Raw genomic sequence first — 12,934 nt, forward strand, 5'->3', positions numbered from 1 at the left:
TCGTTAATCACTCACCTCGCAGGAATGCGTCCCACAGCCGGACTGAGACCTGTTAGCCGGGCTACAGACGCCGCCCCGGCCGCATAATCACCGCCTTGCAGGAGGGAGACCGCAGCGGCGGCTCTGCGGCTCAGCGGCTGCTCTCTTCTGACCTGTTTTCGGGGAATAGAAACGAGGAATTTCTCGTCAGTCGTCATGTGAAACACAGTGCGCGTGTCAGAGGTTGACTCGTGCCAATTTGGAAATTGCAAAAATCCCAAATAAGCAACTTTACGACTGCAACATAAAGCCGTACAGAGCTGGAAGCGGATGTCCGGTCACCAAACTCCATTCACACATCTGTGGATTATAACTTCAGTCACTTCTGAGCGCAGATTCTAAGGAGACAGCGGAACATTTAAACCCTCTTCTCCATCGTAAGACGCCACTGCTTCATTCACAACAACCCCGACCCAGTACAATCAGCACAAATACCAAAACAAGGGACTTTAGTTTCAAACTACCAACGTTTGAACCGAGCGCTGCTGCGTCTCCGCCGCTTCCTGTTGACAGTTCCGGATTCTACCGCCGACGTGCAACAACAGCGTAGTTCAAAGGTTCCGCGTCGGTGTAGAATCGTTTCTGTAGAACAGAAACTTAAGCGTTGTGTCCACATATGAGTCACTTTATGACTCTGCTGTGCTACACAGGTTTAGTCCCACCTTGGATGAGTCTTTCTAAGAGACCATGGCTGACTCTGAGACGGATATGGATCAAGTTTGTGCCATAGAAGAGTCTTCTATGGATCAAACTGACCCGAACCCAGAACCAAAGACCACCAGCACCACAACCAACAGAAAGCAGGGGGAGGGAACCCCTCCAGGAAGCAGGTATGTCCACTGTCCACCATGCTCTCATTCACATTTTACAATTCTGTATGAATTAAAGTCAACATTCTCCTGCAGTGATGAGGCTGGGGACAGTCCTGCTGTCTGCAGTGAAGGAACAGAAAATACACCAGAAGAGGAAGAAAACAACAAACTGTCGCTGATCTCCTGGAATGTGGATGGACTTGATGAAGAGGAGCAGCCAGAGAGAGCAAGAGGCCTCTGCTCCTACTTGATCTCGTGAGACCGAGCTGCTTTTTATCACTTTTATCACAAATATCAGACGCTTTTTCAATGCAGCCTTGCGGAAAGTGTGATTAGATACAGCAGATGTGCAATAAGCTCCAATAAAAGGGATTCTGCTCAATCACATAGTTCCATGAGATCATGGGGATTTGCAGGTTCATGCTTGAACTTGTACTCTTGACCAGTTCAGTCTCCTTCTTCAACGTTTCTCCACACAGACACTCTCCTGACGTGGTGCTGCTGCAGGAGCTCATCCAGCCATACACCCGCTTCATGCAGAAACGTCTGGCGGACAACTACACCTTCATCCAAGGTACGAGCGAGAAAGTGATCACCTGCTGCTTCACGAATACGTTTCTCTCAAAATGGTCATGTGGGATGCTTCTCCACAGCTGTGCAGCTTGTACTTTCACGAACAATACTTGGTGAAAGTCTGACGCATGAGCCAGTACAAACACAACAAACAGTTGTACTCAGACGATAAGGTGCTGTGCATTTTGAACCCCCTCCCTGATCAGGTGGAAAGGAAGGTTACTTCATCGGGATGCTGCTGAAGAAGTCTCGAATCACACTGCTGGACAGTGAGACAGTCGCCTATCCAACCACTCGCATGATGAGGAACCTGCTTGTCGCTCAGGTTGGTGCACAGAACAATTCATTTCAGCTTTGCCTGGTGTGCGTCGACCTACAAATATCTATCCTTCAAAATCAGGTGCTGTTCAAAGGCCAGAAGTTTTGTTTCATGACGTCCCACTTTGAGAGCTGTAAGGCCAACGCAGGAGAGCGGATGAGACAGCTGAGACTGGTGATTAGGAGGATGGCCAAGATGCCTGATGACGTCACCGTCCTGTTTGGAGGAGACACCAACCTGAGGGATGCTGAGGTTTGATGTTTGCCATTTCTGTCTGATAAAGCCATTACAAAGATAATACATATGACATTGCTGGTGTAGTAATCCACAGCTCACCTCTTTGTTCATACACTGCTCCTCCACAGGTGGCCAAAGTGGGCCTTCCTGATTCCTGTGACGTGTGGGAGCAGCTGGGAGAGCCGGAGCATTGCCGCTACACATGGGACACCCACGCCAACACCAACAACGACCACCGCTACAAGAGTCGCTTCCGCTTCGACCGGCTCTACCTGCGGCGGGCGGCCGCGGAAGGAGTCCCACAGCTGGAGCCCGACAGCATGGCCTTGATAGGGCTGGAGAAGCTGAGGTGTGGCCGCTACACCAGTGATCACTGGGGGATCTACTGCACATTCTCAGTAGAAATGCACAAAACAAACTGAAACCCCGTCCTCATTCCTCTGTTATATGTCTGTGTGTGCCTCATGCGTGTGCGTGTGTTTCACCTGCAGTCATGTTTCCTCAGTGAACGATACTCCTCAGGCTTCATCCAAGATTGTTTTTAATGTTCGTGTCATGATCTGATTCCTGGATATGAATAGAAGCTCTAACATGTGTAGTGTATAATATGTAGTGTGTAGTGCACAAAGGAAGTAGAGGAGCAACTAACAGCTGCAAAACATGAAAGTGGATGTGGATGATTTTAAATACAATTTATTTGTTCACTAGTTCTTCTGAACAAGGTACACTAAATTCTCCATCTGCTGACTGCAGCATATATACATATATAGCTAGAAGGATGGTCGGCTGCAAAACACTGACAGGAAAGTTAACACTTTTATCAACCTTGACTTAACCTTACTTGACAGCGTGCACTCAATCCAGAAATATAAAGTCAGTCAAACAAGTGTCTTTGTGTCTCGTATCATAGTTTAAGGAACAGTGTGCTGCGTTGATGGTTGATAGTTTGCAGCCACCACAGGGGGTATGGGGTTCTTCTTTTGGATTCCACAGGATTTGTATTTGTGATTATAACATTCAACCATTTAAATAACATACAATTATGTAATTTAATAAAATATTAATACCTCTTACCAAAATGTCTGTATATTAATAATAATAATTATTATTTTACACTGGAAAAGTAATTCATTTCTGCTCATTAAGTAACGCATATTTAAAATAAACACTTATAAATCAATTTGCGTATTCAGCATCAAAACAAACACACTGTCCCTTTAAGAGTCACGTCGTCAGTGTCGTGACGTCTAACGTCGTAACCTTGGAGAAGTTCTGTTTACTTCCGGGTTGTCGGAGTCGAAAACAAGAGGAGCACCACGACGCGGAGCAAAGCGGATTAAAGTCCCGCAGAGATGGCAGGGGGGTCCGAGGACGAGATCCCGGGTAGATACCGAGTCTTCCGTCATCATTCTACACCGACAACGATTCATGTCGTTAGCTGTTAGCATGCAGCTACATGGAGAGCTCAGCTAGCTTCTGCTTTATTAGCTAGCACGCTAACAGAAAATACACCTTTTTATATTCACTTTCACCATTTATTCATGTATCTTATGTGTGTAACACTCATACTAGTTTACTATTAATATATACACTTCTTATTTCTTTGCTTGAAGTACTAATATGTTGGTTTTTAAACGTATTACTGTGATAATATGAGAAGTTGTTTGGTCTGGCTTCACTAATGTAGTCACAACATAATACACTGTAACTACATCACTTAACGACACTTTCTATGTGTTTGTACTCTTTACATTGTATATTATTAGAAAGTTAAACTCTATTAAAGTTACATTTTAGATGGACCTGTTGTACTCTTACTGTTATGGTTACTAAAGTACATGTAGCAATACCACAGTGTCATTAAACTTCAGTAAGAGTACAAAGGAAGTAGCTTAAACATATACTTGAAGTACAAAACATGTATAAAATATGATACATTATTACAGGTAAAAGAAAATGATGTAATTCAGCAGTGAAAGAAGTTAAAGGAAATTGTCTTAAAGTGACCAATAGATGATCTAAAGTGTGATGAATTTATTTAGTTATTTTCTTCTTCTTTTATCAGAATCAGGAGCAGTTTTCACTTTTGGAAAGAGTAAATTTGCAGACAACGTCCCGAGTAAATTCTGGCTTAAAAACGACGTCCCCTTGAAGATCTCCTGTGGAGACGAGCACACGGCCTTAATAACAGGTGAGAGACGCTCTGGTAGCACCAGCTGCTCATTGAATGCATCACTCCCTTCAGCTCAAGCACCTTCGAATACAACCTGTCTTTGTCTTCACAGAACAGGGGAAACTCTTCATGTTTGGCAGCAACAACTGGGGCCAGCTCGGTCTGGGATCCAAACTGACCGTGAGCAAGCCGACCTGTGTCAAAGGTCGGCCCTTAAACAGCTGTTTCCTGTTTCAGGGAGAGTGTTGTGTGTCTGTGCTGCTTCAGCCTCCTCTAACAGGAGAACAGAGGGGAACCCGTCCCATCATAATCCCAATCTGGGAGGTCCATAATCTGTCTAATCTCGAGAGACGATTGGTTGCTCATCAGAGTTCTGTGCACTGTTAAGGAAGCTCAGTCAGTTTCAATAGAATTACACAGACACACTGAAGACTCTGCCACTTTAACCTGACGCTACAAAGCTAAAACAATGCATGCAGTGGTGCTTTTGTAGCGTTAACTGTTATTATTTCTGTGTAATTTCAGCTCTTAAATGTGAGAAAGTCCAGTTTGTGGCCTGTGGGAGGAACCACACTCTGATCTACACAGGTGAGAGTGTGACCGAGGACGTAGAACGCTCCAGACTTTAGTTTGAATGGTAAAGAGCCGGCTGTGTTCCTGGTTGTGTGTTCCCGGTTGTAGCTCCGGGCAAAGTGTTCTCCTCCGGAGGGAACAGCGAGGGTCAGCTGGGGCTCGGTGACTGTGAGGAGAGGACGTCCTTCCAGAGGATCGGCTTCTTCCGGTCACACGGACCAATCAAAATGCTCGCTGCCGGGTCAAACACCTCCGCTGCTCTCACGGGTGACGCCCACATTTTAAATGTTTTTGTTGTGTTTTTTTATTTACATTTGTTCAATTCAAATTTAACTGGTTTACATTTTAGAATTTTCGGCAGTAAATTGGATTTTTCATGATGAAGATTTTCATTCAAATTTAAAAATAAAAAACGCTCGAGTATAAATAGATATAAACAAATTAAATGCCGTCAACATTTCCAGCTTTTTCCAAAAAGAGGAAACTAAATTTAATAAAAATGTTTTCCATTCACCTTCATCTTTGTTTTGTTCACAAAATAAACGCCGTTACATTTCCATCTTTCTATCTGCTGCCCGTCACAGAGAGCGGTAAACTGTTCATGTGGGGCGACAACACGGAGGGTCAGATCGGTTTGGGGAAGGAGAGACACGCCTCCTCGCCACAGGAAGTCAGCGTGGGACGACCAATCAGCTGGGTGTCCTGTGGGTACTACCACTCCGCCTTGGTCACAGGTGAGCAGGGGGTGTGGTAATGCATCACATTGGTATTTATGAGTAGTAACAGCTGGTTTGGGCCTCAGGTGACGGAGCTCTGTTCACCTTTGGAGAGCGGGACAGCGGTAAACTGGGTCTGAGCACCGAGCAGCTGGCCCGACACCGAGTCCCTCAGCTGGTGAAGAGCCTCAGGGAGCCGGTGACCCAGGTGGCCTGTGGAGGCGGACACACGGTGGCTCTCACAGGTAGGGGAGCTGGAGAGGAGCACGGGTCTGAAAGAACTACAAATATGTCTGAACACTGAGCGTTGTTTTCTCAGGATTTAAAATATAAATACATATTTGTAATATGTATTTAGCATATTAGTACCTTCACCGGCTAAATGTTTGTCTTTAATTTCTTTGTCCAAAAAATCTGGATTTAGTTTGCTGGAAGTATAAAATATACATCAACAATAACTCAAATAAAAATGTAATTGACATGATAAGAAACAAACAATAACACCAGCAGATGTAGATGTTGAAGCAGCATGTGAGCAAGAACAGCTCGCATGAGGTCAGACCTGATGCATTCCTCCTTCACTGAAGTCTTTGGTGAATTCGTCTCTTGTCCCTCAGAGGACGACGTGTTCACCTTCGGTCTCGGTCAGTTCGGACAACTCGGTCACGGGACGTTCACCTTCGAGACGCGTCTCCCTCGATCGCTCGATCACTTCAAGAAGGGACGAGTCCGTCACGTGAGCTGTGGAGAGAACCACACCGCCGTGGTCACAGGTGCCTCTCCTCTTCCTCTTCATTCAGATTGTTTGATGAGGAAGCTCTCTGCAGACGTGTGAAGCGTGTGTCGTGTTGTTCAGACGGCGGGTTGCTGTACACGTTTGGAGACGGCAGACACGGGAAGCTGGGCCTCGGAGAAGAGAACTTCACCAACCAGTTCAAACCTACTCTGTGTCCGCGCTTCCTCAAGTGCCACGTTCAGGCAGTACGTCTTCACACGGACACACTGACAGAAACGTGACTTTACATTTCAATGTTTTATTCATTTGTTTTGCAGGTATTTCATGTTGATTGTGATTTGTTGTGAGCAATATTTTAATGTCATATTTGTGTCTTGATGGATAAACACGGTGGGCTGTGTCTCCGGTCTCCAGGCCACGTGCGGCGGCTGCCACCTGGTGGTGTTGGCCCGGCCGAGGGATCAGAGCTGCTCTCCCGTGACTCTGGAGGAAGACGACGTGACGGAGGATGACCTGGAGCAGCCGTACGTGGAGCTGCTGGGGGACACGGCCGACTCCTCCGCCCTGCAGAGGAGCCTCTCCGCTCGGGTCCGCAGGAGGGAGAGGGTGGGTACGGAGCTCTGGGTCTGGATCCACAGACTGAACCTGGTAAACGAGCCTCTCCTCACCTCTCCCCTCAGGAGAGATCTCCGGACCAGTTTGGCGCCGTGTTCCGCACGCTGCCCGCCATGACGCCCGGCTACCTGCAGCCGGCGCTGCTGCCCGTCTGCAGCCAGACCGTCCCGCCCGAGCTGAGCCACAGAAAGGTGCTCAACGGCACTCGCCAACACAGGAGCGCAGGGTCAATCCACCAGGGTACCTACCTCACCTCCTCCTCCTCCTCCACCTCCTCCTCCTCCTCCTCCTCCTCCTCCTCAGGTTCCTCCAGGATCAGACTACATTCGTCTTTCTTTCTGATCTTCCAGCATAGTTTATCTCTGATCTCTCCTCTGCTTCCTTCTCCCCTGCACATCTCTAGTTCTCTCTCATTGACAGTACAAATGCACACAAAGAAACATATGTATTTGAATAGATTCAACTCTTAAGCATTTCAAAATAAAAGCATGAAAGACAAAGCCCGTAAAGCATTTGAAGCTGGCTGAAGAGGCAGGTTCTGCTCTGGGAGCGCTGACTTGCCGTCCTGTGTTGCAGAGCAGACAGACGGCGCTGTGGAGAGCCTGACGGACAGCGACAGCGTTAAAGGCCTGGGAGAAACCTCCGACTTCCTCAACATGGTGAGAGATCAGGGACCGTCTCGTACCTGGGACATGCTGGATGCTGCTGCTCATTGTTCTTCTTTTGTTCTCCTCCTGATAGACACACGTGATGAAGATGGACCCCGGTGATCAAACACTCACTCTGTCTCCAGTCCAGAAGGTAACTCACTCACTGAAGATGTTTTGAATGATTCCAGTCTTCACCGTCATTCTGCTCACGTCTTCTCTCACGTCCCTGAACTGTACACAGCGTTCTGTGTTCAGCTTCCCGGTTCAAAGACTAAAGAGCTTCTCTGAACGTCCCTGTTGTTGGAGGAAACCTCGGTTAACTTGAAGGGATAGTTGTGATGCTGTGACGCGTGTTACTGACTCACAGCAGCTCCCGTGTTCTGAGACGAGAGATAACAGAGGTAGAGAGGGGAACATATTCTATATTCTATGTTCTATATGATTCTCTTAGGTGTCTAAAAGCAGAACATTGCTTTGCTCCATCTACTGGATCAGAACCTCATAGAACCGCACTTCTAAACATCACAACTGTCCCTTCAATGACGTCTCTTCTGTCTCTTCTGCACGTCTCTTCTCTCTAATGCATGCCTCTTTTCCACCCTCTTCTTGCTGCCTGGTGCCGGGGATAGAGGGGGGGGAAGCGCGGGAAGGCCGCTAAAGACAACCCACAACGGGACAGACAGCTGTTGAAGCAGAGCAGCTTCTCTTCGGCGTCCCGGGAGCGTAAGGCCGTCTCTCCTCGTCCACGCCGACGCAAAACGACCAATCGGAACAAAGAGAATGTGGTGGTGGCCACGGAGGAGCTGCAGGGGAAGCCCAGTAGAGACGAGCCCGGTGCACGGGACATCAGGAAGGCAGCGTCCAAGCAGCGGCCCCGGCCGGCTCAGGGGAAAGGCCAGCTGATCGAGGTCGGCAGGAAGCCGGAACCAGACTCTGAACGAAGTCCTGAAACCAGGAAGAGGCCCTCAGCTGTCTCTGAACCCGCTCCGAACGTCACGCAGTCCAAACCTGTCCGAGTTAAAAGCAAACCGATCGTCGTGCAAAGTGCAGGAGGCAGCTCGCCAGGTGAACGCGCTCGCACACCAAACCAAGAAGAGGCTCGGTCAAAAACAGGAAAGGCGTCAAAGCTCGGCCTGCTCGCCGGAGCGGCTGCTCTCGCGGCGGTGTTGGTGCACGAGGTCGCGTCCAGAAGCTCGCCGTCGCCGTCCGAGAGCAGCCGTGGAGTCCTGAAAGAGAGCGCCACCGAACCACGCAGCGAAGAGTCCGAATCCTACGCTGCAGACTTCAGCAAGAAACCAGTCGTCAGCATCAGCATCACACCTGAGAGTCAGGAGGAGGAGGAGGAGGAGGAGGAAGAGGAGGAGGAAGAGGAGGAAGAAGGGAAGAGGACTAGTGCAGAAATCAGTGAGGAGGAGGAGGAGGAGGAGGAGGAAGGGAAGAGGACTAGTGCAGAAATCAGTGAGGAGGAGGAGGAGGAGGAGGAGGAGGAGGAGGAGGATGAGGATGAGGAGGAGGAGGAGAAGGAGGATGAGGAGGAGGATGAGGAAGAGGAGGAGGAGGAAGGGAAGAGGACTAGTGCAGAAATCAGCGAGGATGAGGAGGATGAGGAGGAGGATGATGTCAGTCACAGTATCAAGAAACTAACAGAAGAAGAAGATGATGATGACGACGAAGACAACACTCTTCAACCAGAGGATGAGTCAGAAAGTGATGAAGGCGAGGAGGAAAGCAGTGCTGAGGAGGAGGAGGAGGAGGAGGAGGAGGAGGAGGAGGAGGAAGCAAGCGACACAGCAGGAAGTGAAAGTGAAGACGAGACGGAATCAAAGGAGAGCAAAGGAGGGGATGAAGGAGAGGAGGATGAGGAAGAAAGTGAGGAAGGGTCGAGTCATGAGACGGAGAGCAAAGGAGAGTCTGCAAATGAAGAGGGGGGTTTGGAAAGTGAGGAAGAGGAGGGCGAAAGTGAGTCCTTAAAGTCATCGGAGGAGGGAGACGAGGAAGAAGAGGAGAGTAGTGCTGAGGAAGAGGAGGAGAGTCGTGAGGAAGGAGAGGGTGAAAATGAGGATGAAAGTGAAGAAGAAGAAGAGAGTGAAAAGGAGGAAGAAGAAGCAGAGGAAGAGGAAAAAGAGAGTGAGGAAGGAGAAGAAGCAGGAGAAGAAGAGAGTGAGGAAGAGGAGGAAGATCAAAACAGTGAGGAAGAGGATGAAGAGGCTGATAACGATGAGGAGGAGGAGGAGGTTGTGAAAAAGAAAAAGTCTTCTGAGGTCAAAAGTGTTAAATCTGTCAGTAAGCGGAGGTCAGGGGTCAAAGGTCAGGCAACAGACGAGGAGTTCTGGGGCGACGTTCTGCCGCAGTACCTCCACCTGAAGTAACACAACACATCATCAAGTACTGATATACAAAGAACACACTCATCAAGTACTGATATACAAAGAACACACTCATCAAGTACTGATATACAAAGAACACACTCATCAAGTACTGATATACAAAGAACACACTCATCAAGTACTGATATACAAAGAACACACTCATCAAGTACTGATATACAAAGAACACACTCATCAAGTACTGATATACAAAGAACACACTCATCAAGTACTGATATACAAAGAACACACTCATCAAGTACTGATATACAAAGAACACACTCATCAAGTACTGATATACAAAGAACACACTCATCAAGTACTTATATACAAAGAACACACTCATCAAGTACTGATATACAAAGAACACACTCATCAAGTACTGATATACAAAGAACACACTCATCAAGTACTTATATACAAAGAACACACTCATCAAGTACTGATATACAAAGAACACACTCATCAAGTACTGATATACAAAGAACACACTCATCAAGTACTTATATACAAAGAACACACTCATCAAGTACTTATATACAAAGAACACACTCATCAAGTACTTATATACAAAGAACACACTCATCAAGTACTGATATACAAAGAACACACTCAAGTACTTATATACAAAGAACACACTCATCAAGTACTTATATACAAAGAACACACTCATCAAGTACTGATATACAAAGAACACACTCATCAAGTACTGATATACAAAGAACACACTCATCAAGTACTTATATACAAAGAACACACTCATCAAGTACTTATATACAAAGAACACACTCAAGTACTTATATACAAAGAACACACTCAAGTACTTATATACAAAGAACACACTCATCAAGTACTTATATACAAAGAACACACTCATCAAGTACTGATATACAAAGAACACACTCATCAAGTACTTATATACAAAGAACACACTCATCAAGTACTTATATACAAAGAACACACTCATCAAGTACTGATATACAAAGAACACACTCATCAAGTACTTATATACAAAGAACACACTCATCAAGTACTTATATACAAAGAACACACTCATCAAGTACTTATATACAAAGAACACACTCATCAAGTACTTATACACAGAGATACAAACCAGGTCCCTGAACGCATCACGGTGCCTTCATGCTCTTATTCCTTTATTTGAATTCACACGTTTTGTTGACTTGTTTTCATGGCAGCTTCAACATGTTGAGTGTTTTATTAATTCCAGTATTAAAGAAGCTTTCAGACACAAACAACAAGCTGCTTTATTTCTAATATTCACATCTTGACTTTTTATTTTTATCTTTTTATTCATTTATGTGTTTGTAATAAATAAATGTTTTATTGTATTCATTTAGTTTTTGTCTGTTTTTAAACTACATCTCAACAGCTCATTTTTATGTATTTTCTCAGTTTGTTTAATTGATCAAATATCTGAAACACGACGTCTTCAAATGTCCAAAACTCCAAAACATAAAACGGAGAAAAGAATCTGAAACCAGAGAACCCAGTGTTGACGTCTGCAGATGTGTCGGGATCAGGTGGGGCTTCTTTTCTTCTTCTACTCTTTGTGTTTATAATCCCTTCCCATCATGCACTGCTGTAGTCTGGAGGAACCCGGTGCGGTTTGTCACCTGAGCTCATGAAGTCAAAACATCCCAGTTTTACCTGAACTTTCCTTTCCTTCCTCTTTCCTTTCCTTTTACTCTTTAGTCTTAAAGTTCAAATGAACCCAAAGATCTTATTATGTGGAGCTGGAATGTACTGATTTGTCTTTGATTCACACTTTTCCTCAGGATGTGATGAAAGGATTCACTCAGACGTGGAGCAAAGAGGAACAGGATGAGGAGGATGAGGAGGAGGAGGAGGAGGAGGAGGAGGAAGACAACGTTGAAGAAGAAGAAGAAGATATCGACACGTCAGCCGAGCAGAGTTTGGACGAGTCGACAGAGAAGCCGCCGGAGGAGACTCAGAGCGCCGTGAGTCCATTAAAAGTCTGACGTTCATTCATTCACACTTCCTGTTGACGCCAAAATAAAACTCCTGATCTTTCCAGAAACCTGAAGAGCTGAAAGAAGAATCCAAACCTGACGGAGAGCAGAAAGGTTGTGTTGTCAAACAAAATACTTTTACACATTTTATACAAGCTTTAAATCTCACTAATGTCTGAAATCAACAGCAGCTGAAGTCACCGAGCAGCCAGAGACGGACGATGGCTCCAAACCGGCCAATGGGACGACGGACGGCAGCTCCAAGAGCCAATCGGGCTCCAGCAAGAAGGTACCGGACGAAACAATGAAAGTACACGAGGCGAAGTCAGAGAGCACAGCGTGTTGAAATCCTCTCAGCTCTCTCTCTTCAGACGGCTGTCCTTCACCAGGGCCAAGCAGAGCAACCGCCGGGACCACACCCCAGCGGAGGGCCCCGCCAGGGCGGAGGGCCCCGTCAGAGCGGAGGGCCCCGCCAGGGCGGAGGGCCCCGTCAGCGGACAGGCTGGTGCTGCTGGGAGCGTCGAGCCAGAGACCAACAGAGGTGGAGCACAGCAGAGATCGGTCCCCTCTGGGGCCAGGGGCCCTCGCTCTGGAGCCTGCACCCTGCTGTGAGCCCAGCAGCCAAGCTCTTATTTTGAAAAGCCAGACCAAAGTGTGAAAATGGGTCAGAGTTTAAATGACTCTTTAAAGGAAAATGTATCTTTTTTTAAATCAACCACTATCTGTTCACAAGTGACCTACAGCTCCTCCTCATCCTCATCCTCATCCTCATCCTCATCCTCATCATCATCCTCCTCCTCCAGGAGTCCACCATGCTGCTGCGGGGCGCTTTTAACTTTAAAGTTTGTAGTTTCTATTGTGTGGCACATCTTTCCGACCTGAGCCTGAGGGTGTGTGTGTGTGTGTGTGTGTGTGTGTGTGTGTGTGTGTGTGTGTGTGTGTGTTAAACAATAAATAATATTTAATATTAATAATATTTATTGTGACATATGGTCCTTGAGCACATTTGCACTTTAGATGTGATCTGTTTTGTATTATGACATGATAATCATTTAAACTGACTTTTTATAATTGTATTTTTGCTATTTCAGTAAAAACGTTTGATATAAAGCTGAACACGAGTCTTTTTAT

The 12,934-nt window shown here is 46.4% G+C and overlaps 3 protein-coding genes across 4 annotated transcripts in view; 2 read left to right on the top strand and 1 right to left on the bottom strand.

Moving 5' to 3' along the window:
* nhej1 (nonhomologous end-joining factor 1) overlaps positions 1 to 550 on the bottom strand; it is a 6,837-nt gene extending 6,287 nt beyond the window's left edge. Inside the window, 2 exon segments of the mRNA XM_079296477.1 lie at positions 16 to 152; positions 475 to 550. The gene's annotated coding sequence lies outside the window, so the exon portion shown is untranslated.
* Positions 551 to 766: 216 nt separating this feature from the next.
* On the top strand, positions 767 to 2,989 carry LOC306797340 (tyrosyl-DNA phosphodiesterase 2-like). Its single transcript, XM_079296663.1, has 6 exons — positions 767 to 869; positions 945 to 1,106; positions 1,331 to 1,425; positions 1,631 to 1,749; positions 1,825 to 1,995; positions 2,109 to 2,989. Exons 1-6 carry the CDS (start codon positions 781 to 783, stop codon positions 2,400 to 2,402), a joined length of 930 nt encoding a protein of 309 aa, XP_079152789.1. The 5' UTR covers positions 767 to 780; the 3' UTR covers positions 2,403 to 2,989.
* Positions 2,990 to 3,261: 272 nt separating this feature from the next.
* Positions 3,262 to 12,855, top strand: rpgrb (retinitis pigmentosa GTPase regulator b). 2 transcript variants are annotated; one of them, XM_079296781.1, is made up of 17 exons: positions 3,262 to 3,363; positions 4,046 to 4,171; positions 4,266 to 4,358; positions 4,679 to 4,741; positions 4,835 to 4,993; positions 5,311 to 5,460; positions 5,529 to 5,687; positions 6,060 to 6,215; positions 6,299 to 6,423; positions 6,593 to 6,784; positions 6,859 to 7,033; positions 7,370 to 7,452; positions 7,535 to 7,594; positions 11,609 to 11,791; positions 11,869 to 11,917; positions 11,992 to 12,092; positions 12,161 to 12,855. In XM_079296781.1, the coding sequence occupies exons 1-17, from the start codon at positions 3,333 to 3,335 to the stop codon at positions 12,413 to 12,415; spliced, it is 2,160 nt and encodes a 719-aa protein (XP_079152907.1). In that variant the 5' UTR covers positions 3,262 to 3,332; the 3' UTR covers positions 12,416 to 12,855. The 2 variants fall into 2 exon arrangements, with proteins under 2 accessions (XP_079152907.1, XP_079152908.1); XM_079296782.1 differs by having other exon boundaries at positions 11,995 to 12,092.
* The last annotated feature ends 79 nt before the right edge of the window (positions 12,856 to 12,934 follow it).

The sequence above is a fragment of the Melanostigma gelatinosum genome, assembly GCF_949748355.1.
Source record: "Melanostigma gelatinosum genome assembly, chromosome: 24".
NCBI lineage: Eukaryota > Metazoa > Chordata > Actinopteri > Perciformes > Zoarcidae > Melanostigma > Melanostigma gelatinosum.

Excerpts from the sequence above, each read along its gene's own strand:
- rpgrb (XM_079296781.1), top strand. The coding sequence starts at position 3,333 with ATGGCAGGGGGGTCCGAGGACGAGATCCCGG. Across the intron at positions 6,785-6,858 it reads GGGTCCGCAGGAGGGAGAGG|GAGAGATCTCCGGACCAGTT; the intron begins GTGGGTACGGAG and ends CTCTCCCCTCAG. Across the intron at positions 7,453-7,534 it reads CCTCCGACTTCCTCAACATG|ACACACGTGATGAAGATGGA; the intron begins GTGAGAGATCAG and ends TCCTCCTGATAG.
- LOC306797340 (XM_079296663.1), top strand. The coding sequence starts at position 781 with ATGGATCAAACTGACCCGAACCCAGAACCAAAGACCACCAGCACCACA. Across the intron at positions 1,107-1,330 it reads CTCTGCTCCTACTTGATCTC|ACACTCTCCTGACGTGGTGC; the intron begins GTGAGACCGAGC and ends TTCTCCACACAG. Across the intron at positions 1,996-2,108 it reads CCAACCTGAGGGATGCTGAG|GTGGCCAAAGTGGGCCTTCC; the intron begins GTTTGATGTTTG and ends GCTCCTCCACAG.